We start from the raw sequence: 27,732 nt of genomic DNA on the forward strand, positions 1-27,732 counted from the left end.
CTCTGCCAGCAAGCAGGTGTACAAGAATCTGGGAGAGAGCATAGCCAGGACAGCTGACCAGAACTAGCCAAAGGGATATTCCATACCAAAGAATGTCATGCTAAGTATATAAACTCAGGGAAGTTGGGCGGGAGGAGCGGATCGCTGCTTGAGCATCAGTCAGCAGGTAGTGAGCAATTGCATTGTGCATCACTTGTCTTTTTCTTGGGTTTTATCAATACTATTATTATTATTATTATTAATTACTATTCTTAGTATTACATTTTATTTTACTTTAGTTATTAAATTGTTCTTATCTCAACCCACAAGTTTTCCTTTTTTTTCCAATTTTCCTCCCCATCCCACTGGGACGGGGGGAGTAAGCGAGCAGCTGCGTGGTGCCTAGTTGCTGACTGGGCTTAAACCACAAGAAAGGGCTAGCAATCATGAGACTTCTCCCAGCTGCTTATAGAATATTTCATCTGCCTCTTCATCCTGGTTGGGTGGTCTATAACAGACTCCTACCATATCTGCCTTGTTGGCCTTTCCCCCGATTCTTACCCATAAACACTCAACCCTTTCATCACCATCATCAAGCTCTGGACAGTCAAAACACTCCCTAACATACAGGGCTACCCCACTGCCGCTCCTTCCTTGCCTATCCCTTCTGAAGAGCTTATAGCCATCCATTGCAGCACTCCAGTTGTGCAAGTCATCCCACCATGTTTCTGTGATTGCAACTATATAGTTTTCCAGCTGCACAATGGCTTCCAACTCCTATTTGTTGCCTACGCTGTGTGCATTGGTGTAGATGCACTTCAGTTGGGCTATTGATCCTGGCACCTTTTTGGGGGGAGAAGCCCTAATTCCTACGTGACTGTTCTCAGGTGCTTCCATTGTTTCTAACACATCAATAACCCTTGCATCTTTGCTGCCGCGTGGATCTCCATCCCCTACCCCCATTGAGATAGCTAAGGTGCTGCGTGTATTAGTACAGGGACATTTCATATGTGCTCCAGTGTGCTCAGCACATTGTGGAGGAGACCAAAGGACCTTGCTAGCACACCGTCCCCTCAAACATTGGCATGCTGCCCCCAGGCTTATCTCTAGCAACCCTGGTTTTATCCCTTTCCCCTTTCAAATCTAGTTTAAGGCTCTTTCAATGAGGCCTGCTAACTCTTGTGCAAAAATCCTTTTCCCCCTTTGAGAAAGGTGTACCCCGTCTGTTGCCAGCAGGCCTGCTGTCATGTAGACCTACCCGTGATCAACAAACCCAAAATTCTGCCGGTGACACCAGTCACAGAGCCAGGTATTGATCAGCTGGGTCTTCCTGTTTCTTCCAGCATCATTCCCTGCAAATGGAAGGACAGAGGAAAACACTACTTGTGCTCCTGATCCCTTAACCAGTCATCCCAAGGCCCTGAAGTCTCTCTTGATTGCCCTTGGACTTCTTATTGCAACTTCGGCGCTGGCTACATGAAAAAGCAATAATGGATAATAATCCAAGGGCCATATCAGGGTAGGAAGTTTTCTCATCACATCTTTAACCTGCGCCCCAGGGAGGCAGCAGACTTCCCTAAGTGGGTCGAGTCTGCATATTAGACCTTCTGTTTCCCTCAGGAGAGGGTCTCCTATGACGACTCATCTTTTTTTCTTTATGGACACGGTTTTGACGCAGGGCATAGGCCAATTTAACCTCGGTGACACCCCCAACCTAGATGAATCATCATCTTCATCATTGTTCAGTTCCACTTGCAGAGCCTCTTACCTATTGTACAAAGGCACCTGGGAAGGTGAGGTAGTCATGGAGGAGATGCACCTGCTGCACCAGGCAGGAACTTGTTGCCATTCCCCCCTATCCCTTAAGTCACTGCATTCAGCCAAGTGGAGAGAAGACAGGGGATCCTGTGTATCATGTGTCCTGTCTGCCAGACAGGTCTGTCCCAGGGAAGGTAGGGTGTGGTTCCAGTAGATGATCTCTCTCTCAGACTCCCTGATACTCCTCAACCTACTCACCTCCTCCTGGAGCTCTGTCACTAAGCAGAGGAGTTCCTCTACCTGGGTGCACCTCCCACAGGTGTACTCAGTAATGCTGTCTGGTACTGGCGTAAGTGTAGGGCACATCCTGCAGCCTGACACCTGGGTAGCAGTATGTTCCCATCAGAGCTCTGTCTAGGAATCTGTGTCAGTCATGGCAGGTGCAGAGTTTAGAGAGGTGTATTGGCTTTGTGTGGCAAGGTTTTGGTAGCGGGGGGGGGGTATTACAGGGGTGGCTTCTGTAAGAAGCTGCTGGAAGCTTCCCCTGTGTTCGAGAGAGAGCCAATACCAGCTGGCTCTAAGACGGACCCGCCGCCGGCCAAGGCTGAGCCAATCAGTGATAGTGGTAACGCCTCTGTGATAACATTTTTAAGAAGGAAAGAGTTGGGACAGGCAGAATTCGGCAGCCGGAGAGAGGAGTGAGAACATGTAAGAGAAACAACCCTGCGGACACCAAGGTCAGTGAAGAAGGAGGGGGAGGAGATGCTCCAGGCGCCGGAGCAGAGATTCCCCTGCAGCCCGTGGTGAAGACCATGGTGAGGCAGGCTGTCCCCCTGCAGCCCATGGAGGTCCACGGTGGAGCAGATATCCACCTGTAGCCCGTGGAGGACCCCACACCAGAGCAGGTGGGTTTCCCGAAGGAGGCTGTGACCCCATGGGAACCCCGCGCTGGAGCAGGCTCCTGGCAGGACCTGCGGATCTGTGGAGAGAGGAGCCCACGGAGCAGGTTTTCTGGCAGGACTTGTGACCCCGTGGGGGACCCACGCTGGAGCAGTGTGCTCCTGAAGGGCTGCACACCGTGGAAAGGACCCATGCTGGAGCAGTTCGTGAAGAACTGCAGCCCGTGGGAAGGGCCCACGTTGGAGAAGTTCGTGGAGGACTGTCTCCCATGGGAGGGACCCCACGCTGGAGCAGGGGAAGAGTGTGATGAGTCCTGCCCCTGAGGAGGATGAAGTGGCAGAAAACAACGTGTGATGAACTGACCGTAAACCCCATTCCCCGTCCCCCTGTGCCACTGGGGGGGTTGGTAGAGAATCCGGGAGTGAAGTTGTGCCTGGGAAGAAGGGAGGGGTGGAGGGAAGGTGTTCTGAGATTCGGTTTTCTTTCTCATTACCCTACTCTGGTTGATTTGTAATAAAGTGAGTTAATTTTCCCCAAGTTGAGTCTGTTTTGCCCGTGACGGTAAGTGGTGAGTGGTCTCTCTCCTGTCCTTATCTCGACCCACAAGCTCTTTGTTATATTTTCTCTCCCCTGTCCAGTTGAGGAGGGGGAGTGACAGAACGGCTTTGGTGGGCACCTGGCAACCAGCCAGGGTCAACCCATCACAAGAGGCCATGGCCTTCTGCCAGGTAGATACCATTGCTTCCCTGGTCGAGCCAGCAGAATTACAGTGCCCTTCCTGCACGCCCTTCCACACAAACTGCCACACCATGCCCTTGCTGACGCACCATGCCCTGTTTGTGGCACTCTTGGTCACTAGCACTCCCTAGGGGTTTCTTTTATAGGTGTGGGTACTTGGCCGCGGTTGCTCCTGACCCCACCCAGGTCTCATCAGCTGCTCTCACATGAGCTGTGGGCTCTTGGTGGGTCTCTCCGCTTCCCTGAGGTTTCCCCAGTTCAGGAACCCCCCCCCCTCTACACTGCACTCGAGTGCTCCACTGTGGATCGTGCTGGCACTGGAGCTGCTCACCTAATCTTCTCTTTGACAGACCTTTGATACCAAAGCAGATTTGGAATCAAGTAGAAGTGCATAAACTGGGACACTAATGGCCTATTTTAAAATATACTGAAATATACTCTGACTCATATTTGGTCAGTTTTCTTGGGTGATGCTCTCTCTTGCTGAGCATGCTTATTGCAGTGGGACTTAATTGCTGATTGGGTCTACTAGAAAGTATTGCAAAACAAGTAACAGCCAAACTCTTAAAACTCTTTCTAAAAGTTCTCTACTAGGCATATTGTTTCTTCTGGGAAGAATGGAGGAGTGAGTGGAGAACAGTTACTCTTAAACTGCTCAAAATGCAGATGTTACTGTCTGGAGATGGAGGAAGGTTCTGAGTGGTTCAGCGATTGCAGCATAAATAATTTTGGGTTTTTGTGGGCAAATATAATCTTTAAGAAGAATTACAAGAAAAGAGCAGAAGGGCCATAAACTGCATAAAAAAGATTTCCAAAATCCACAGTACCTGGAGAAATGTGAGCTGATAAAAACAGGTTAATTTCAGATAAAGTTAGGTCATGTCAGGTTGTATAATTTACTTTTGAAAAGACGAAAAAGCTATCCAGAGCACAAAACTATGGTCTGAAAAAAAAATCAAAGTGGGTTTCAAAGTGTATTTTCATTTGGTAAGTCACAGTTAAAAAAACCCGAAAACACCAACCTTAATGTCAATGACAAAGTAATGTTAAGTTTTATGGATCAAATGGGTCTTTGTAGTATGAAGGTCAATACTGCAGGTAATACTTCCTAAGCAAAGAGTTATTAATGGATAACATCACTATTGTTTCCAGCTCTTTCAATGCTACCAAAGAATCTGAAACAGAAAATGTACATGATCAAATTCTGAAATTGTGGATGCTTGTGAGGTTGGTCTGAATAAAGTGAATTTTTAATGTTCATTTTAAAGAGGAATATATACTAAAAAAATAGCAAAAATGAGCTTCAATGAGAACAACAGGAAAAAAACTAGGAAAAAAATCTTTGACAGGAAGACTAATCTTAAAGTGGAGCTATGTTACAGAAATGTAACTGAGTAGTAAGTTTAGCTATTGTAGGAAAAATCAGATCTAAAATTCAAAGATAAGTAGAGTTATTACAATGGTAATACCATTAAAGATAGTTAAAGCTTGGCAGACAAAAGTGCATGTTTCTTTGCATGTAGTCTGAGCGGTTAGCAAATATGATTTTTATTGATTACACTTTTTGGGGACTGACAGTTTGCATGAGCAGTTTGCAGTGCTTTGGTCTGTTAATTGGGTCATGATGCATGATTACACTGAACACTGTAATAGTGTGGCAAAAACATATCTGATAGATCCTCAGAACGCATTTGATAGTTTGCATAATTGATTTTTGTCTGTATCGCATCACAGTTTTTAGCCAAAGGTTAATACCAACTTTCCAAATTCCTGAGAATCCTCAGACAGATTATGCTTTTTCCCTCAGTTATTCTGCCAGTGAAGTTTTCCTGTTCTTCCCTCTTTATTCCATCATAAGGGCTCTCAGGCAAAATCTAGCTGTATCTTTAGGACTAGAATATTGACAACTTTCTTTTTTTGAAAAGAGCAGGGGAAGTCCCTAGTTGTCTGAAGTACTCGCTTCTAATCTTGTAAAAGCTGAGCATCATTGTTATATATATGATACTTAAGCATAGAAATATTTATGAGCTACTTTTGTAGGCATTTTCATCTGCCTCTAACCACGGGAGTAGCTTGGGAGGTGTAGAATAAGTTAAGAGATGCAGCTAACTGAGCTATGAAGCATCACAGATTCATAAAAATTATCTTGTGTTTGAAAAATTATTATCAAGCAATTCCTTGGCCATTTTTCTTTGCATCAGTGATGAATTAAATCAATCAACAATCACCTTAGTTTCCCCATCTAGAACACACAGATCATTATCAATGACTCTCCTCAGAAGTTGCCTTTGGTTGTTGTATTTGGCTGCTTCTGAACGTCTGGTTTCATGGCAGTGGTTAAGATTTAGTGCTGCTGCTCCAGCAGTGGAAGTGCTAAACCTGCTTATCTTGTGCATTTTTGTGGGATGGCTTGAGGGAGGGAACATTCACCTGATGTTTCAAAATCCAGTCTGTTTTGCATCCTTCTTAACTTATTCTTAGCTTTATTAGTTTGGTGGTAGAGAATGGCATCAAGGAAAATGTACAGAGAAAATATCTAGGCCACATTAGAAGATCTGAGGAAAGACGACTGTCAGCCTGTGGGGAAAAAAAACCCAAACCAACACAGAATCAGCTGACTTGAAAACAAAACAAAAGTAAATTAACTGATCACATATCCTTTTTTAGGAAATAGTTGTCTAAATTTACATGTGCTTGATGTTACTTATAAAAAAAATTCATCTGGAGTGAAAAGAGGGAGAGGACAAACATGGAGAGCTTTGCACAGTGCTTTCCTTTTCTGTGGAGAGTGGGAGAGCAGAAAGGAGAATCCACCAAAATATGTAGGGAGAAAGGATGATGAAAAAGAGAAAAAACTCAGAGGGAGAGAGGCAGTACTGCAAGAGTAGGAAGAGTGAAAGAGTGTATAGTTTCAATCCAAATATAAATTAGCACAAAATAAACTATGAAACAATATTTCACATAATATTTTTTAAAATAAAGCTGTCTCCCCAAAGTAAGGAGAACATGAGTCTGGAAATCATTATGACATGGGAATTAGACAGAAGAGACAATGTTATGTCACAAACCTTGTCCTTAACTCTGTGCTGCTCTTTCTCTCGTGCTCTCTTGCATGCTGTGTGTGTCTCTCTCTCCCCCCCTCACCCACTCACAGCCGCTCTCACGTTTACTCTCATGCTAGTTCTCTTGCTCTCTCATTTTCTCTCTTCCTTTCTCTCTCATGACTTCTCTCTGGCAATCTCTCTCTTTATTTTGCTCTTGCTTTTCTCTCACTCTCACGTTCTCTCTCATCCTTTCTCTTGCTGTCAGTCACTCTTGCTCTCGTGCTCACTTTCTTGCGCATGTGCTTGCACTCAGTTTCACACCCTTGCTCTCATTATCACTCATTATCACTTTCTTGCTCTCACACTTTCTCTTTTTCTAGTGCTTTCACACTCTCGCTTGCTTACTCTTGTGCTTGCTCCCCCTCGTTTTCTCACTTTCTCACACTTGCTGTCTCATGCTTGCTTTCTATCACATGCTCTCTCTCGCTTGCTCTCTTGATTTCTCTCTCGCTTTCTCGCTATCACTCTTGCTCACCTTGAGCTTCCTTTCTCTTGCTCACTCTTTCTTGTGCTCACAGAACAGGGAAGCATAGCAGCACACAGAGCACTGTCTATAAAATCAAGCAGTTACAAGTCTTAAGCGGGAACTTAGACCGGAACTGCTGCTGGACAGTGAGACCCGTGACCTCCCAGTGGCCAGGGATGCCTCCACCATCGTCTGCTTCCTCCGAGGATTAAGTGACTCATATTCTTTTATGTCTTCTCGAGTCTAGATTACAATCGTTATGTTGACACGGCAAGCCAAATATTAAGATTTGACCCAATCTGCAGAGGGTCCAGGTGATTAGAAACCATAAGCTAAGCTGTGCTATAAAATTCTGTGCTACGCTACTTATAAAATTGTGCTACACTGATTCTGCTTGTAGAAAGCCTGTGCTATTCTGATAATAAATTCTGTGCTATGCTAATCATAAAATCCCGTTTAAAAAAAAAAATAAAGCTTTAATTGTAACTACAACTTAGTGCCGTCATCATTCTGCCAAGGATCCCTAAAAGAACCTGTCTGTCCCCTCAGTGTCAGGTGATAGTTGGGTAAGTTCAAACCATTTTATTATTCAGTATAAGGATACCACACCAGACAATAAAGATTAATATTATTATATGCATGGAACAGAGAAACAGAGCTTAAGTGACTTTGTTCAAGGTCACAAGACATCTATAGGATGGATTCTCTATCACTTTTAATTTTCTATATTTTTATGAATTTATAAATTATTTGCATTCATCTAGCATACGCTGGTCAGTATACTAAAACCTTCACTCCAATGTTCTATACTATCCATAAAACTATAGCCTGTTACCTGAATGATAGCAAAGTATTAGGGTTGATCCTATTAAAACCATACTAACATTCTTTGAGTCTAATTTTTTTTTTATTTTCCTTCTGAAGAAAATGAAAATGAACTGCTCTACTGCGCAGTTCCTGGTGCAGATCGTTGTGTCTCCAACGGACACCGGAACATCATGCCACAGCATCTGCTTCTTGACTGATTGTCTATGCAAGATCTCATTTTCTAAAAATCACACACCTTGCCTTCAGAAATACCATCACTGAAGGTACACTGATTGCATCAGCAGGCCTTCTGCCTCCCAACACACAAAGAACAGGGAAGGCAATCCATGCCATCTGCTTGCAAGGAGATGTAACCATCAGAGCAAATACCACTCTAAATGCAGTATTATCAAGCAAAACTTTTGTTAAATGCTGGTATGCTTGGAAAAGGAAGAAAATTAATGCTGCAAGTATTACCGAGCTGAAAAGCCTCTTTGGTGTTAAATTAACTAAATGTAACATCATGTTTTGAATGCCTGGGGAAGAATCAACTGCAAAAGATTCCACTTTCACATCGAAGTTTAAACAGGCAAGGATACACCTTCAGACTAATGACCTTCTAAAATTGTATGATGATTTTCTGAAAAGATGAATGATTAAAAATAAAGACATTTGGGCACAAATATTTGATCTGAAATCTCACTGTCCAATTTCAGATAATGTTGCATCTCTACGATTATGGATTGTGGGAAGATTTTCAGGCTATTATCTAATGCATTCTTCAAAATACAGGATAACATAAGAGATCACCTTTAACTCAAGGAATTAGAACAGCAGGTAACTTCTTTCTGAAACACAGGTAAGAGAGAACTTGTTTTTTATTAGAAGACCATTACTTCATGTAAATCATTTGCAATGCCATTTCCCACGTATGCTACTGGAGACTCAGAAATACGCAGCCTAGCCCCTGGTTGACACTTAGGTCACAAAGGAAAACAGTTTGGATAATTCTCAGGTCAAGTTAATTAAACTAAGTGACTACACAACTGATAAATTTAGGTTATTCAGTAACAACAGAGAATGTGTCTGACTGAAAGAAAAGGGACACAGATTAACATCATCCCTTGGTAACTACCAGAAGCAAGCCTGAAACAGCAAATGGACGGTGCACTTGCCAAACAGCACCTGCAATAGTGTAAACTCCACGTTCTACCACCATAACCCCACGGCAAACCCAGCAGTTGGCGTGCAGTGTTTTATAATCACATTTAAGCTTCCCCCTGAGATGTACCATAGCCAAACATTAAATTTGAAGAGAAGCCATTGAACTTTCCGACACGACTGATTATTAAACAAGATACTTTCCGTGTTCTCCCATGCTCTCCTCTTTAAATCTCATGTCTTATGCCAGTTCTACTAGAGAGGTGGCAGCAGTAGAAAACAAGCCCAAACAAGGAAAACTAGTGTTCAGCCAACATCCTCCTCTCCCCTCCAACAGCATCAAGCTGCAATGGGACTAATATTTTTCTTCTCTTTCACATCAAATCCTTCTGTTGAACACTTACACCAGCAAACCTTCTGTCCTAATGCTTCATCTTTAATCATTCTATCATTTCTTGTTTATGTATTACAGTATGTTGTATTGTTTCAAAGACAGCATACACTATGTATTTTACAGGTATTTTCACCTTCTGCAGTTCACAGAATACCTTCTGTAATCTTCTGCAAGTCAAAGTTCCTTGTAAATATTTAGTGTATTAATGGAAAAAATAAGTCTTTAAAAAACAAATTAAAAAAAAATCAAACAGCTGTTTTATTTCATAGTAACTGTTAGACACCTCTCCCCCTCTCTCTGATAAAAACACCAAGACAATTATAAATTGCTCTTCATGCACACCTGTGGTGGGTTGACCTTGGCTGGTCACCAGGTGCCCACCAAGCTGCTCTATCACTGCCTCTCCCCCCCAGAAAATATGATGAAAAGCTCATAGGTCAAGATGAGGACAGAGAGATCACTCAGCAGTTACCATCACGGGCAAAACAGACTCAACTTGGGGAAGATTAATTTAATTTATTACCAATTAATCACAGAGTAGGATAATGAGAAATAAAACCAAATCTTAAAAACACCTTCCCCCCACCCCTCCCTTCTTCCCAGGCTCAACTTCACTACTCCTAACTCTTTTACCTCCTCCTCCCCCCCCCCTCCTTCTTCACTGACCTTGGTGCCTGCAGGGTTGTTTCTCTCACATATTCTCACTCCCCTCTCACAGCTGCTGTTGTGCAGTGGTTTTTACCCTTTCTTAAATATGTTATCACAGAGGCGCTACCAACATTGCCGATTGGCTCAGCTTTGGCCAGCGGCAGGTCCGTCTTGGAGCCGGCTGGAACTGGCTCTGTCCAACATGGGGGCAGCTTCTGGCGTCTTCTCACAGAAGCCACCCCTGCAGCCCCCCGCCCCCCCCTCCCCCCCAACCTTGCCACATAAACCCAATACATGTCAGTAACAGTGGTTGCAGATTTTTTTCTGCCACCCATCCCAATGTCACAAAATCGCAGAATGGTTGAGGTTGGAAGGGACCTCTGGTGGTCATCTGGTCCAACCTCCCTGCTCAAGCAGGGCCACCTAGAGCGGGTTGCCCAGGACCACATACAGATGGCTTTTGAATATCTCCAAGGAGGGAGACTCCACAACCTCCCTGAGCAACCTATTCCAGTGCTCAGTCACCTTCACAGTAAAAAAAAAAGTGTTTCCTGATGTTCAGATGGAACCTCCTGTGTTTCAGTCTGTGCCCATTGCCTCTTCTCCTGTCACTGGGCACCACTGAAAAGAGCCTGGCTCCATCCTCTTTGCACCCGCCCTTCAGGTGTTTATATACATTGATGAGATTTCCCCCCGAGCCTTCTCTCCTCTAGGCTAAACAGTCCCAGCTCTCTCAGCCTTTCCTCATAGGAGAGATGCTCCAGTCCCTTAATCATTTCCTAGCATTACAAAGCATATTTTCAGACATGTACACAATTCCTTACAACTGACACTTAAGTTTGTATCCAAGGCTCATCCCAACCACTTGGCATGATTTGCATGACTACACAGTGGACACAACCACTTTTGCATCCATCGTGAAAGGCCTTGAAGCCAACGAAAGCCCACTGGCTTCCACAGGTTTGCATCAGCTTCCAAACCAGGCTATAGCCCTGTGACACTAACATCATCTATTCCTGTTCCTGCTGTCATCCTAATCAGGTAGCTGGCACTCTGGGGCCTAAGAGATATTTTTTTTATCCTTCTTCCCAGTGGTCAGGGACTGTTCTCTTTCGCTGTCTCAGCTTGGCATCAGAAGACATGCTTATGCACTTTGTCCCACATTGGCCACACACATCCCATAAATGAGCGCATAGCGCAGAGACACCTGCTTAGTGCCAGCCCGTTCTGATAGCATATTTCCATACATTCTGTATGGTATGTCTAAATATTTTGATGGTTTTAATATTTTGTACCAGCCGTGGAAACTGGTTTGCTGCTAGGTGACTGTAAAAGTGAGATTTGGTAAATAATTATTAGAACTAACCCCGTGCATCCAGCGCTGCGATAAAGAATGCCTGCTTTCTAAAACTCCAAAATGAGCCTTAGAGAGTTTCTTCGACCGGCTTTTCGGTAACGTTTTGGCAACCCAGATGGGACGAGGCTTCTGAGACTCGATGAACATGGGATCGCAGGGCCTCCACCCGCCACCAAGATTTCTCGGGGAGACCCTTGATCCCCATTCCCCGGGCTCACAAGCCAAGGCCACTGGTAAGATTTTATTCAAAGGCATTCTTTTGATTAACCTGGCTCTGGTATTCTGGTCTGGTACTCTTACCTGTAAGCCTGACTAAGAGAAGTCAGCAAGGAAGAAATATAAAAGGATCCTTAAAAATCTGGTATTCTGGTAGAAGTACTTCTCTGGTAAAGGGTATTCATCTCGCTGGTTGAAGGCGGAGATACCCATTTGGTTTGGTCTCGGTACTTTGATTAAGGCTTTGGGATTTGACTATTGATTTTGGATATGACCTTGGATCTCTGATTGATTCTGTTTGGTATTTTGACTTAGGCTCTGATATTTGACTTTCCGATTTTTTGAATTTTGTATATTGAAAGTATTGATAATGGGAACAGGACAATCAAGTGAACTCCCAAAAAGGTCACCTCTGGGGTGTATTTTGAAGCACTGGAAACAGCTGGGGGGGTGTCCCGGGTGGTAACATGCAGAGAGAAGATTTGATTAAATACTGTAATCATTGGTGGCCTCTGTATAAGCTTGATGAAGGGGAAAAGTGGCCTGTGAATGGGACACTAAATTATAACACCATGTTACAACTTATGTTATTTTTGAGACGTGAGCAGAAATGGGATGAAGTTATGTGTTGTGATTTGTTCTTTACCTTAAAGAATCATCCTGAGTGGCAAAAGGATTGTGGAATTAATATGCCACCCAGCGATCCTTTTATTGCTATCTTTGGAAAAAAACAAAAAGGTGACAATAAGCTCAAAAGGTGTTGTTCTGCATGTAGTATTGGGCAAAGATGTTTAAAGTTATACGAGCGAGAACGAGAGGATGATACTGAAATGATAACTGGATCTCAAAGGGCCCCACCTAGAACTGCTCCCAGAAATAGCGATGAAAGAGAGCCCATGAATAGTCCTGTTGCAGGGTGAACAAGAGCTAAACAGAGCAAAGTTATTCAAGCTCCTCTTTGTCAGGCGCTTGGGACTGAGGGTGTGGCAACTATTAAAGTACCCTTTTCTGTTGTGGATTTAAATAATTGGAAAGTAGCAGCTGGGAGCTATCAAGAAAACCCTGATCAAACAGCCCACGCTTTTGAAACAATGATTCAGACTCAGGATCCTGATTGGAAAGATGCTAGGAAATATACTAATATGGATCCTGAGTCTGAAGAAGGAAAAGCTCAATTGGCTCCTTTATTTATAGGACAATCCTCTGATGGTATCAGAAGGAAATTACAAAAATTACAAGGAGCAGATTCTCGAGATTGGGGAAAATTATTAGAAGTTGCTTGGGTGGCATATAGAAATAGAGATGAATTACAGAGTAAAATGAATGCAAGGTTAGTAGCTGCTCTGGAAGTAGGAGCTGGCATGGGACGAGGGAGAGGAACTGGATTGGGGGCACCAGTGGGATTAAACCAGCCCCTGGGACCGAATCAGTGTGCATACTGTAAACAAGGACAACACTGGAAAGGGGAATGTCCCCTGAGACCTGCAAGGTCACAAGTGATCCCAATCTCGACCGCACAATCTCAGCAAGTTCCCCCTTTCTTGGGAAAGTTGAGTGAAAGTATCTGACGGGGACCGGAGGGGAGTCTCCCAGCAGAACCTCTGGTTACAGCTAACCTGGGAGAACAGAAAATTGAATTTTTAGTTGACACTGGAGCCACCTTTTCAGTTCTAAACACCTTAGAGGGGGAGTTAAGTTCTGAAGAAATTAGTGTTGTTGGTGCGACAGGTGAACGAGAGGCTAGACCCTTCTTTAAACCTTTGGCAATGAAATTAGGAAAGCAATGGGTCACTCATCAGTTTCTGTATTTGCCAAATTCTCCTAAACCCCTGTTAGGGAGAGACCTAGACCTACTTGAGAAATTGGGAGCAGAAATTAAATTTAAAAATGGTGAGATTAAAATTTTAAATTCCAGAAACTAAACATATCGAAGCAGTGGCTTTGTTGTTACAGGACGGCTACCGAAAGCAGAGGATCATACCAGTCGAAGTAAATAATGCTGTAATTCCAGTCGTCTGGGCTGGGGAAGTTCCTGGTAAATCCAAAAGAGCAGAGCCTGTGAGGATTGATTTAAAGCCAGGATCGAGTCCGGTAAGAATTAAACAATACCCCCTAAAACTGGAAAGTCGGAAAGGGTTAGTACCAATAATACAAAATTTCTAAAGTACAAATTGTTAATAGAATGTGAATCCAAATATAACACCCCAACCTTGCCTGTTAAAAAGGCTAATGGAAAAGATTACAGGTTAGTTCAAGACCTCAGAGCGATAAATACAAGATATTCACCCGGGTAGTAGCAAATCCTTATACTTTGTTAACAACCCTAACAGAGAAACAAGAATGGCTCACAGCGTTAGACTTAAAAGATGCCTTTTTCTGTATTCCCTTGGATCCCAACAGTCAAGAGCTTTTTGCTTTTGAATGGGAAAATCCTGAGACTGGGAGAAAAACACAATATACATGGACAGTCTTGCCTCAAGGCTTTAAGAGCAGCCCTACCATTTTTGGAAATCAATTGGCACGAGAATTAGAGATTTGGAAGAAAGAAAATAATCAAGGAATCTTGTTGCAATATGTGGATGATCTGTTAATTGCAGCTGAGACAGAAGAACAATGCACAAAGTTAACTATTAGCCTTTTGAACTTTTTGGGAATCGGTGGATATCGAGTGTCAAAAGAAAAAAGCCCAAATAACCCAGAGAGAAGTAACTTATTTGGGTTTTGAAATCCTGAAAGGACAGAGACAATTAGGAACTCAGAGGAAGGAGGCAATTTGTCGTCTCCCTGAACCTAAGAATCTAAAAGAATTGCGAGCATTTCTGGGAATGGTTGGGTGGTGTCGCCTGTGGATTGCAAATTATGGCTTGCTGGTCCAACCTTTAAACGAGCAGCTCAAAACCTCAAACAATGGATTTATAGATTGGACTGATGCTGGGAAAGCTGCTTTCAAAGAACTGAAACGGGTTCTAATGGAGGCGCCAGCCCCAGGCCTGCCAGATCTCACAAAGACATTTGAACTCTTTACTCATGAAAGAAAAGGTATAGCTCTGGGTGTCCTGGCCCAATATCTGGGACCAAGTCGGCGAGCTGTGGCCTACTTCTCAAACAATTAGACAATGTGAGTCTGGGATGGCCTGGTTGTCTGAGAGCCGTCGCTGCAACTGTGCTATTGATCCAAGAAGCTCGCAAGTTCACCCTAGGACAAAGAATTACAGTGTATGTTCCCCACATGGTAATCACTGTGCTCGAACAGAAAGGGGGGCATTGGTTATCCCCTAGTAGAATGCTGAAATACCAAGAGGTATTGCTGGAGCAAGATGATGTTTACTTAAAACTACTACTATCGTTAACCCTGCTGTGTTTTTAACAACTGATCAAGTTGAAGGAGAACTGGAACATGACCGCCTGCAGACAATTGAAGAGGTCTACTCCAGCCAACCGGATCTCCGAGATGCGCCACTGGAAGAAACAGATTGGAAACTATATACCGATGGAAGCAGTTTCATCCGTGAAGGGAAACGTTTATCAGGATATGCGGTAACCACTACTGAGAAGGTAATTGAATCACGAGCTTTGCCTTCAAATGTATCTGCCCAAAAGGCTGAATTGATAGCTCTTACTCGAGCACTGGAACTAAGTCAAGGAAAGCGAGTCAACATTTGGACAGACTCAAAGTATGCTTTTGGAGTAGTACATGCACATGGAGTAATATGGAAAGAAAGAGGACTGTTATCTGCACAAGGAATCACCATTCAGCATGCAGAACAAATACTGAAATTGTTAGAAGCCATTCAAAAGCCAACAGCAGTCACGATAATGCACTGTAAAGCACATCAGTCAGGTAGGACTGTCCTTGAAACAGGTAACCGATTGGCTGATAGAGCTGCTAAAGAGGCTGCAGAAAAAGGCATCCTAGCACTAGTTCCAGAGAAAAGCGTAAATTTACCTAAAGAAGCTCCAAATTATAATGAAAAAGATGAAGAATTAATTATTAAATTGCAGGCTAACAAAAATGAAACAGGACGGGCCGTAACACCAACAGGTTAAATAAGAGTCCCACCCGCAATAAAGAGAGAAATTGCCCGGGCTGAACATAACAAAGTACATTGGGGAACAGAAAACCTTGTTAAGCATTTACAAAAGTGTATTTTGAGTGGAGATATGACAAAGATTATTCGAATAATTACAAGCAGATGTGAAATTTGTATACGCAATAATCCCAAAACCAATAAAAAAATCATTTTTGGAATTACTAAGCAAGGAAATTCTCCAGGAAAATATTGGCAAATTGATTTTACAGAATTGCTTCAGAAAGAGGGATATTGATATATCCTAGTTCTAGTTGATACCTTTACTGGGTAGCCTGAGGCTTTCCCTTGTCGCACCAACAAAGCAAGAGAAGTAGTATCATCATTGTTATAATCTGTGTCGCTTTTAGCTGTCTTAAACGAGCTGCGACACAATCTATGTTCAAGTGAGACTACTAAAAGAATTAGTAGCCTCAAACAGAAAGGAGGGAATTGATAGCATATTTCCATACATTCTGTATGGCATGTCTAAATATTTTGATGGTTTTAATACTTTGTACCAGCCGTGGAAACTGGTTTGCTGCTAGGTGACTGTAAAAGTGAGATTTGGTAAATAATTATTAGAAATCTTATACTAACACTATGATTGAAACAATAGACAAAAGTATAGCCAAGCAATTAACTAGTAGAGGTAGTTACTCCTAAGTTTGGCAGTTCTTGGCTCCTATGACTAGATGTTCCTGTACGCTAGATGAGAACAATGTTGAAACTGACCACACGTGATTGAAGCTGCGTTAAGCTTCAAGATCAAAGGACAAGGACAAGAATAAAGACTTCAAGGACAGCCAACAAGAACTTCAAATGGGTCGGTGGTCGCAAAAGCAGCCCCTCGACTCAAATGGATCCTTCATTGCGCGTGATCGGATGTAGGCAGTACTATGATAATCAGTTACAATCATTTTTATGTATGTGTATACTAATCTGATTAATATGCAATTAGTTATTCTATATAACCTGTTTGTGCTAAAGCTGTGGTATGCACGCTAGGTGGAACTATCCCCCGTGCATCCAGCGCTGCAATAAAGAATGCCTGCTTTCTAAAACTCCAAAACGAGTCTTAGAGAGTTTCTTTGACCGGCTTTCGGTATCTGTTCCAACTCAACCTGATATATGTTCACGGCATAGCATTGTGCATAGTGCTAGTACAGATCTAAAAGGAGTAAAATTGATTGACGCTACTAAATTGGTCACCACCTGGCAGATGTGTTCCCCTCTGCGAGTGAATTAAGACTACAGACTCTCACCTCAGCCTTCTCCACTTCAGGCAGCACATTTCCAAGGAGAAAAACAATGCTGAGTTTGGGCATTACTCCTGCCTGGGCAGGGTTCTCGGCACAAGCTGTCAGCACACTCAGCATCAATCGAAACTGAATAGTTAGCCTTAAACTGCTGTATCAGCACACGCAAGCATTAATCTTCATCTGAACATCAGAGCTTTCAGAAGCGTTCAGCTTCCCCCCCGCCCCCCAAAAAATATTACATTTATTAGCACTGCAACATATCATATGGAAGTGCTATTCTCTGATACCACTGTGCTAAGCAGCGCGCAACAGAGAACAAAGATAGCCCCTGACCCAAAAGCTCACAACTTAAGTGATCTGAAATAGTTTGTCCAATTTATGTTGCAGCAATAGATTCAGTTTTCAATGAACATACTTGGATTCAGTGGACCACTTGTGGAAACCCATAGGAATTTTATCAATGGATTTTATTTAATACAGAACAAGGCTTTAAAAACAAATATTGATATCACCGAGATAAACCCCCTGTTTTATAGGAAAATAACTACAAGTAAATTCATGTTCTATTTTCTAATTCAGGAATTTTTTTGATTGATCAACCTACGAGCTCTGTACTGGTATAACATCACTGTTATACTAGTATAAACAAAGTTCTAAAAGATGTCTGGATTTCAGTGCAGAAAATAAAATTGAACCTTTCTGGAAATACTAGTGTCAGAACATTGGAATTCCTGTATTTTGGGCCAAAATGAGAGAGCAACCTTGTCACTTGCAATGAATTTAGAAGGCAAAACATCGTTCCTTCTAACACTTTGTTACTTCTTGTATTGCATTTACATTGCAAGGCTTTTGGTAGCGTGTGAGAGACTGAAGAGTTAATGTCTCCAAACATTGGTGGTGGGGCAAGTTCTGCTTAAAAGACAAACCCTGCACAGCAAGGAACCAAGGTGAAAAGGCCCACCAGCTCAGACATCAGCAACAGGAGGGGGAGGGCGTGCTGGAGGGTGCGCAGCTCCCTGTTCTGATAAGCTGTTCTGATACAAAGATCAAACAATGGCCACGTCCTGCAGGGAAGGAGAAGTTACTCCACAAACGACCCCCAAGCCCAAAGGCTCACAAACTGCTCATTAGCCTGACCAGTTCGGGTGCCCGCCCAAAGGAGGGGCAAGGATGATAAAAGGACACAAAACTGAAGCCCCCAGGTGCACAAGCCCACTGGAACTGGACCCCTCGGCTGACTGGACCCATGCTGGACCCAGGGACCGGTGAAATCTTTCTCTCTTCTTTTTTCTCTCTCTGTCTTCTTCTCTCTCTCTTCCCTTTTCCACAATCCCTACACCTCATCCCTTTAAGACATAAACCCGTTGACCAAGTCTGGGACTAAGAGTGGATCCAGCCGCCCCCTGGGCCCTTCTCTGAGGAGGAGTCTAGAAAGCAAGGGGGTCTGCTCTGAACCTCGTGACTCAACGGGAGGGATCTCCTTGTTCCCTGAATTGACGTATATGGTTACCCTGTGTTACACGGTTTACAGAAGTAGTCTTATGCAATTCCTGGTGTGAGAAACCCTGCCACCTCCTACCACGCCTCCCCAGTTCAGGTTTGCTTCTGTCATGAATAAAATCTTTAACTGATCCTTTGGTGTCATTCCACCTTAATTTAGCCCGAGGGAGTTTCGAGTTAAACACGACTCCCTGCTCTGTCCAGCCCGGGCCGTGACAGAGGGGTTCGGATCACTTAAAGAATCACCTCTGATTGTATTAGCAATAGAAAAATGATTTAATAGAAATTGGTATAAACGTGCGACTTCACAGAATTCATTGGCAAGGTTCACTATTACTTAGTACACGGATGAAATGCACTCAGGAAAATTAAGTTAGAATCAGACTAAACTTATGTATATAGAGACCGACAATGTAATGGGGGGGGGGGGGAGAAAACCCCCACAACACCCATATTACAAAGAAATTAGTTCTAATTTGACTTTTCTTGTGCTTTGTGCAAAGATCGGGAATGTGGAAAAGTAGGGGAGACCCTCCCCTTGAGTCACGAGGTTAGAGAAGACCCCCTTGCTTTCTAAACTCCCGTCGGATTCTAGGCGCAGCGGGTCAACTCCTAGCCCCAGACTTGGACAATGGTTTTATATCTAAAGGGATTATAATAGCAGCCTGAGATTCATTCACAGTTGAATAAAGTTCACGACAGTAATTTAAGTATAAAATTGAAAGTAATAACTTATAATATACTGCTATAGACTATTCAGGTTAGTACACACACATGCACAAAGACACTAAGAGATATACATATAAGAGATTAAAAGAGAGTAAAAGAGGTATACCTGTTAAAAATTCCCCTCGAGGCCAGTGAAAAGATTCACTTCAAATGCTTCGGCATCTTTCTCAATGGGCGAAGGGTTGAGCCTCAAGGAGCTGAGAGTATCAGCCCCGATCGTGTCGGCTTTCGGTGACAAACCTTCAACCTTGCAAACAGGAAAGTCTGCGAGCTCTGAGAGGCGTCCCACTCAGAGGCAGATGCTGGCCACAGCCCGCCACGGTCCAGGAGAGCTCAAAGGGTCTCACTTAGCACCTCTGTTTATAGATTTGTGAGATGATTGACTTTTGTCATCAACAAGTTGCTGGAATCCCCAGCTGCGCTGGTACCGTTTCACGTGCAGATAAGGAAAGCTCCGAGGCTGTCTGAGAATAACTCAAAACATAGATACGGGATGCTCCAAGATTGTCAGGGTGAGGACTGTAATGTCTCAAGGTTGTTATGAGAACTGGCTGCAGGTTGTATGAGAACATGACTATCTCTACTCCTGTCCCCCGCCTTCGCCGGGCAGCAGGAGTCCTTGAGACGCACAGCATAACTCCCTGTCTTAGCTGTGTAAGAGTTCCTGGCACAGTCAAGGGTCCCTTAACTGCCCGACTCATTACACTTACGCTAAGGCCTAGCGAGCCTTCCCGAGTTTGTAAATCAGCCTGGAGAGGGGGAAGAAATGCCACCACCACAAGGTGCTCCAGGCACCAGAGCAGAGATTCCCCCTGTAGACCATGAAGGCGACAGTGGTGAAGCAGGCTGTCCCCCCTGCAGCCCATGAAGGACCCCACACCGGAGCAGATATCCACACTGCAGCCTGTGGAGAGTCCACAATGGAGCAGGCTCCTGGCAGGACCTGTGACCCTGCAGGGGACCCATGCTGGAACAGTCCGTTCCTGAAGGACTGCACCCCGTGGAAAGGGCCCATGCTGGAGCAGTTCATGAACGACTGTATCCCATGGGAGGGACCCCATGCTGGAGCAGAACAGCAGCGATGAGGAGGAAGGAGTGGCAGAGACAAAGCATTATGAACTGACTGCATTTCCTGTTCCCCATCCCCCCTGTGCCGCTCAGTGGGGGAGGAGGTAGAAGAGTCAGGAGTGAAGTTGAGCCTGGGAAGGAGGGGGTGGGGGAAAGGTGTTTTTAGTCTTTGTTTCTCACTGTCCTACTGTATTTTTAATTGGCAATAAATTAAATTAAGTCTTCCGCAAGTCAAGTCTGGTTTGCCCATGATGGTAATTGCCGAGTGATCTCCCTGTCCTTATGTTGACTCACAAGGTTTTTCATTGTATTTTCTCCCCCCTGTCCTGCTGAGGAGGCGGAGTGAGAGAGCAGCTAGGTGGGCACCTGGCAGCCAGCCAAGGTCAACCCACCCCTAGAATGTTCCTTCTGTCCCAGGTATGGGAAATATTTTGAAACTATAATACGTCACTGTTAACATTTTCAGAACATGATTAGTCTTGCCATAACATAATTGAACAACATCGACACTAAGCATCTACTGTAACAAACTGCATTCCACAATTCTGGCAATATTAACAATAAAAGCAGCAACATCAAGATAATATCTACATTCAGTTTATAAGATAAGCTATTTTTCTCCATAATAAATTGAGAAGTAATGCAATGAATAACTTCCAAAAGTAACCTGACCATAACGGCCAGCTTGCATTTTAACTGCTGATTTATATCAGCTAGCTGTCACAAATAACTCCCCTAAACAGTTTCCAAAGTAGGCAAACAGGGAAAGGAAGAGGAAAACAACATGTCTGTTTCTCACTTTCTCCATCTTTCACTAGCCTTTCTCTCTCTCGCTTTTCCTCTCTATCTCGCCTTTTCATTCACTCTCAGTCTCGCACTCACATTCTCGCTTTCGCCGTCTCCCTCTCTTGCTCTCTCCCTCTATTTCGCTTCCCCTTCCTTTCTCGCTCGCTCTTCCTCTAGCTTTTGCTCTTGCTCTCACACAGTTTCTTGCTTTTGCTCCATGACGTTCATTCTTTTCCTCTCTCGCTTTCTCTCTCTCGCTCAGTCTCTTGCTTTTGCCCCTTGCTCTCTCTCTCTCGCTTACTCAGTATTTATCTCTCTCCCACTTTTTCTGTCTTCAACTCGCTTTCTCTCTTGTGTGCTTTCTCTCTCTCACTCTCACTCTTGCTGTCTCTCTTGGTTTGTCTGTCTGCTCTCCCTATTCCCTCCCTATTCCCTCTCTCTCTCACTATTTCCCCTCCCTTCCTCTCTTCCTATCTTACTCTCTTTCCTTCTCTCTCCCTAACTCTCTTCCTCCGTCCGTCTAACTATTTATCTTCCTTTAGAAGTTCTCTTTTCCATTCCTCTTTCTCTTTCACCCTCTCTACCTCTCTCTCCCTGTTTCTCTTTTTCCTTTTTCTACCCCCTTCTCTTTCTTTCTCTGTCTCTGACTTTTCCTTTCTCCTTCTTTGTCTCTCTGTTGCTCTTTCTCACCCCCTATTTATCTCTTTCCCCCTCTGTTTTTATTGTGCTCTCTCTCTCCCTTCCCCCCCCCCCCCATTCCTCTTTGCCTCTGTTGTGGGTTAACCCCAATAGGCAGCTAAGCCCCACACAGCCGCTCGCTCGGTCCCCCCCCAGTGGGAGGGGAAAGAGAATCCGAAGGGTAAAAGTGAGAAAATGCATGGGTTAAGATAAAGACAGTTTTAATAGGGAAAGCAAAAGCTGTATGCACAAGCAAAGCAAAATAAGGAATTCATTCACTACTTCCCATCTTACTTTCCCAGGAAAGCAGGGCTTCATCACCCGTAATGGTTACTTGGGAAGACAAATGCCATATCTCCAAACTTCCCCCCAGCTTTTATTGCTGAGCATGATGGTATATGGTCTGGAATATCCCTTTGGTCAGTTGGGGTCAGCTGTGTCCCCTCCCAGTGTCTTGTGCACCCCCAGCCTACTCGCTGGGGGCGGGCAGAGGGAGAAACAGAAAGGTCTTGATGCTGTGTGTCCTGGGTTCAGCTGGGATAGAGTTAATTTTTACAGGAACCTGGGATGGGGGGGCATAGCCGGGGCAGCTGACCTGAACTAGCCAAGGAGCTATTCCATACCATGTGACATCATGCCCAGTAATATATGGGGAGTGGGCCAGGGGGAGGGCTCTCCTGTCTCTCTTTCCGGTGGGGGAAGTGGCGGAGCGTCGGGTCCTGGGTGGTGAGCAGTTGCACTGTGCATCACTCTTTTTTTTGTATACTCTTTCATTAGTACCGTCGTTGTTGTTGTAACTTTTTTTGCGTTGTCCCAGTAAACTGCCCTTATCTCAACCCTCGAGGTTCCAGGTTTTTTTTTTCTTTTCTCTCCTCCGTCTCCCCTATCCCACCGGAGGGGGGGGGAGGAGTGAGCGAGCGGCTGCGTGGTCCTTTGTTACCGGCTGGGCTGAAACCACGACACTGTGTAAGCACTGTTCAGCAATAGCTAAAACATCAGTGTGCTATCAAGACTTTTGGTCACAAATCCAAAACATAGCACCATACGAGCTGCTGTGAAGAAAGTTAACTCTGTCCCAGTCAAAACCAGTACATCACCCTTTCTTGATCTTGCCAACTCCCTGCGTTTTAGCAAAGTTAAATAAAAACATTGAAATCAATTTGCAATACTACAATAAGTGCTGTGGCACAAACTTCTCTACATAAATCCTTCAGATTAAAAGGCAAACCATTCCTGACAATCTGTGACAGAGTGAAATCCAACCAGCACTCAACATATCAAAGGCCAGGAGGCTCCGTTACAAATATTCTGATAAAGAAATCAAAATTTAATCACATAGAAGAGTTAGGTTTGATTAAGAAGTAAAATTGTGAAGCATAATGTATAGGATTGTTAAGTTTGAAATGTAGCCATAGAAACTTTAGGAACTGTGTTATGTGTGACTATAGGAACCTTAATATTGTTAAGGTTTGAAATAGCTAACCATAGAAACCTCACCAGGAAGTTACTGGTTTTTCCATGTTTTGTTTTAAGAAACTGTCATGGACACCAGTTATGCTGCTTGGAAACCCCCTTACCCTTCCCATCTCCATCTGAGTATCGAAGATTCCAATCAGTAGAGCTAAGTGAAATTGACCAATGATTGTTTTTAAATAAGAATATTGATAAGGTTATATAATCAAAGGACCAATCATTTATAAAGGTTAAATTTAAGAGCGAGCATAGTATGCATTTTTATGTAAAGAGCTTACATAACAATGACCTGACAGAAAGAGTCTATAAGAACTGATGGATTTTGATACTAAGTTGGACACGCCTTTGGAGGAGCAATCCCCCCGTGTCCCCAGCGCTGCAATAAACGAAGTGCCTGCTTCTTAACTTCACATTGGTGTTAAGGAGTTTTATTCCGGATTTCGGTAACAGCTCCATTCCATTAAATATTTAGGTCCTTCAAATACAAAACCAAAGCAGCAAAACGAGACAGACAGACAGAACCAACCAAACAGAACAACCTTACCTTTCACAAGCTCGGACAGTCCACGCAGCAATTATCCATAACGAGATACTAAAAACCAACAGTACAGTTCCCGGACATATTGTCATTAAGGTCTTCATAACAAAGCGGGTATTGAAGTTTATCTTATTTAACGCCCCAATGCTTCTAGATGATGCATCAGTGAAAAGTTTGCTATGCAAAAGCATAACTCTGGCAATAAGATACAGCCTTAAGAACATTGGTATAGATAAAATAATATCCACATCAGCTGTTGTTGTGGATGGAGCATAAGAAAAGGCAAGCCGGGCTGTCCACGTGAACGTATAGTTCCCAGGTATGGGATGTATAGCACATACAAGTATTTCCAAGCAGATAAAGAAAATACGCTCATAAGTCATGGCTATCCTCCAGTCATCTGCTCCATTGTCCACCATGAATAACTGAAATGATAAAATATAAGGTTAACTGTAGTATGCCATTAACAAACCCTGTGATAATTCCATTTTAAAATACCATCTTTTCAGAGCTGCTAATGACCACTGAAACCAAAATAAATATGCCATTTCAGCAAATGACATTACTAAGTCACTGCTAAGTGAATGTCATTTTGGTTAAGCCAAAAAGAATGTTTTTGTGCACTATTTTTAAAACTGTACATGAAACTGAATTTCCAGATATTATTTACTAAGATTTTTTCATATTTTTTGTTTAATTGCCATTTTTGATAAAACAAAAAACTCTGTGCCAATTTAAACCTCAGTCCTTCAAAATCAATTGATTATTCAAAGTTCATAAAATTAAGAAGAATTTAAGAAAGGTTTTTCAGGATGAAAATCTAAATTACAATTTTAAAATACTTTCTGCAGTACAGCATTAAGACTTCTTTAGAGCACATCAATGCTTCAGACCAGAGAGATTATAGCTTCAGTAAAACCATTCAAGCTTTCTTCAAACTTCAGGTACCAATATAGACCAACGCAGGCTGCAAAACCATCCAAGAAACTACATAAAGACTCTAAAAGATAACTCATAGTGAAAAAAATCAGCTCAACTGTACCTCATCTACTAGCAATACCTGAACTAGCTGTTTTAAAGCTAGGTTGACCATGTCTAAATGAACTGTAGTCACACCTGCAAACACCAGAGTAGCCTAGGCAGCCAGGTGAGGTCTATTAGTAGCTGAAAATTAAATGCACATGTATGTAGGTCCTTGCAGAATCAAAGCCTTCAGTTTACCACCCAGGAATAAAAGTAATAAAACACTTCACACTGTTTAGTAGATGTTGTTCCTGAAGATTTACTAATTAAATACTTAATTGAACACTATTTGTCACTAGTAGAGAGTAGAGCTATGCAAGGTAACTTTTCAAAAAAGCAACAGGAAAAGACCTTCATGCTACTTCACTTCCAGTCTGAATCTAGACAAGGCTGTTCAGTAAATATGTAATTGGAAATAAAAAAAACTTTTGCAGGATTTTTAAAATTAGACTATTCAAAAACTTAGAAGTAATTTAAGGAGTGAGAAGGTGCAATACACAAAGAATGTCCTTCTGAACGTAAGACAAGTATTTCCAGCATGCTACGCACCATATACAGGGCCAAACAAGCAATTCCTCATCTGCATTGCTTTTTGCCCCTTTCTATCCTTCAAAAGTTTAGAAATGCAAGCCTGAACTCTCAGTATATGTCCGTTAGAGATCCAAAAACACATTCTACATCTTCCTCCCAACACATTCAGTTTGTCTTCCAGAAAATTGCTCCAGTTCTTTGTTTAAGAAGGTGATAACAGTAAGTTAACTTTATTGTAGTTGGAGTGACACTAAAAGAAAGAAAGAAGTTAACCACAGTAAGAAACAAACAAAACAAAAAAACCCCAACCCAAATTCTTTTATTTTTGGGCCTGTTTTTTGCTCCTTCACGTTCCTTCTCTTTATCTTAGGTATAGTTCTTACCTCCACTGCAATACTATTAAAGCCAAAGAAACATAGTGCTGAATTAAGCTAAAGAAACACACTCAGTGAATTCAATGTATGCAACATGAGCACTTACACTTTCTTTTGCCTGTGGTCTTTCTGAAGACTTTGTATGCTAGATATAAAAATGAAATTCCTACTGGTAGGAAGGCAATCTATCTATTTATTTATTACCAAAAGACAGTTGGTTTGCACTTAGCAAATGTACTATTTGATATAAAGGGCAAAACTTTCAAAATACAATGAGGCTCAAGTGCATTTGCTTCTTGTGACTAGCCTGTAAATGCTCTCAGTCAGATCACACAAATGGTAAAACAGCTGTAAAGAGGTCCAGGTATTTAGAGCACCCAGAATACAGATGAATAGTAACCAGTTTAACTGAATATGAGATAGATAATATCAAATCCCTCAAATGTTGTGTGGTTTTCTGAAGAAAAGAATAAACGAATGACACAGCTGACCATTTCAGTTCTCAGATACATATCAAATACATGTTAAATCAGCAGTGTTTTAAAATTTCTTTTAAAGTTGCAGAATATGCTGGAAAAGCAATGGTCTTTCGTCGTCCCTTTTTACCTACCGTCTTCACAGATTTCAATATGAATACTATATGCAGAAAGGCAATTAAAAAAAAATGATACCTTAAGTATTGATTTGATTCAAAAGATGGGAATAGAAGAATGTTGAGTTAAACTTAGACATCAAAATTTGATCTTACAATTTTCATAAAAGAAAATTATATTTAATAATTTTTAAAAAAACTTTAGGATATCATTATGAAACATATACTTAAGAACATATTCAGTTGTCAGCCGAAGAAATCCTAATATGCTACAAAGAAAGAAGTTTCTCAGTAGTGCTAAGTGAAATGGGTTACGTCTGCAGGCACAGAAAATCCTTATCAACTTCCCTTGACTTCAGCTAAGCCAATTGCTTCTAAGAAAAATAATATTCGAAAGTGATAATGTCTTCAGCTGTCACATAATGAGATTTAGGCGGTGAAAACACAGAAGGTAGAAAGCACCAGAAGCCACAGAGGACCACAGATCCAGGACAAATATTCCTATTTAAAAAAAATAGTAACATTTCAAAATCATATTTATGAGGTAAATTTCCATACAAATCCGTGTCTCTAAATTCAGTCCATGAAATACAGGAATATCAAACATTCTGGAACAAAATAGGCTGTGGATAACAAGTCAATTGGGATGTACTGAAAATAGATAGAAATTAGTACAGGATTTCATGTACATTTTATATGCTTGAAATTATGCAACCTACTAAATGCAATTGTTAATTTTTAATTTGGAAAATGCAGTGGTATTTGCGCGTTCCTGCTTGCTTGGTTGTGTACATTTACTATTCGGAAAGCAAGGAGGGAAAATGAATGAAGGAGAGAAAGAACAGCTGAACAGCACAATTTAAAGGGGGGTGGGTGGGTGTATATTTTTTATAATTTTTTTAATATATATATGTATATATATACCCTCTCAGCTGCTTTCAGTCAATTCTGTTATAATAACCATGCATTCATTTTAAGATACTACTCCCCATTCAAATGGGGAATGATGCTAGTAATAAAAAGAGAACAAGCTCTTCCTATAAAATTGAGTCCTGCAGCCTATGCAGAAGGCCAAAATCCAGTCAAGGTCAAAGATGTTACGCCTGCTCAGAGCTTTCAAATTTCTTATTAATTATTAGTCTAACATTGAAATCTAATTTAAGTTCTTCATCAATGTTCTGTAAAGCTTCTTCAAATGCAGAACTACCATCTACCTTTACTAAGCCTGCACTCTATAAGACAAATTTTCAAAAGTTATTTTAATCTGAAATTATATAATGCATTTCCAACATGTGGTATGTAAAAATAAGACATGAATCTTAAACTATAAATAAACTTGATGTTTCTAACACCACACAGTATAAATATAAAAATAGATAGCACATCATAGATATTAATGGGTGTTTGTGTATTTACATAACAATTTGTGTTAAATTCATATAACACCAGATTAGAAAAAGAGAAACAAGTTCAGAGTAGACAGATTGCACACAATGACAACTTAGATCAGAGACTCCCTGAAGCTACTTAAAAGAAAAGTAGAGAAATTAATTTTGTAAATCATTAGTATATCAAAACAAATT

The 27,732-nt window shown here is 42.2% G+C and overlaps 1 protein-coding gene across 1 annotated transcript in view; it reads right to left on the reverse strand.

Annotated features, from left to right (window-relative positions):
- Positions 1-4,339: 4,339 nt before the first annotated feature.
- LOC121232920 (small conductance calcium-activated potassium channel protein 2-like) overlaps positions 4,340-27,732 on the reverse strand; it is a 28,736-nt gene continuing 5,343 nt past the window's right edge. Inside the window, 2 exon segments of the mRNA XM_041121417.1 lie at positions 4,340-5,952; positions 23,636-24,054. Of these exon segments, the coding sequence (XP_040977351.1) occupies positions 5,922-5,952; positions 23,636-24,054 (450 nt within the window). The 3' untranslated portion in view covers positions 4,340-5,921.

Source organism: Aquila chrysaetos (genome assembly GCF_900496995.4).
Source record: "Aquila chrysaetos chrysaetos chromosome W unlocalized genomic scaffold, bAquChr1.4 W_unloc_2, whole genome shotgun sequence".
In the NCBI taxonomy this organism is placed as follows: domain Eukaryota; kingdom Metazoa; phylum Chordata; class Aves; order Accipitriformes; family Accipitridae; genus Aquila; species Aquila chrysaetos.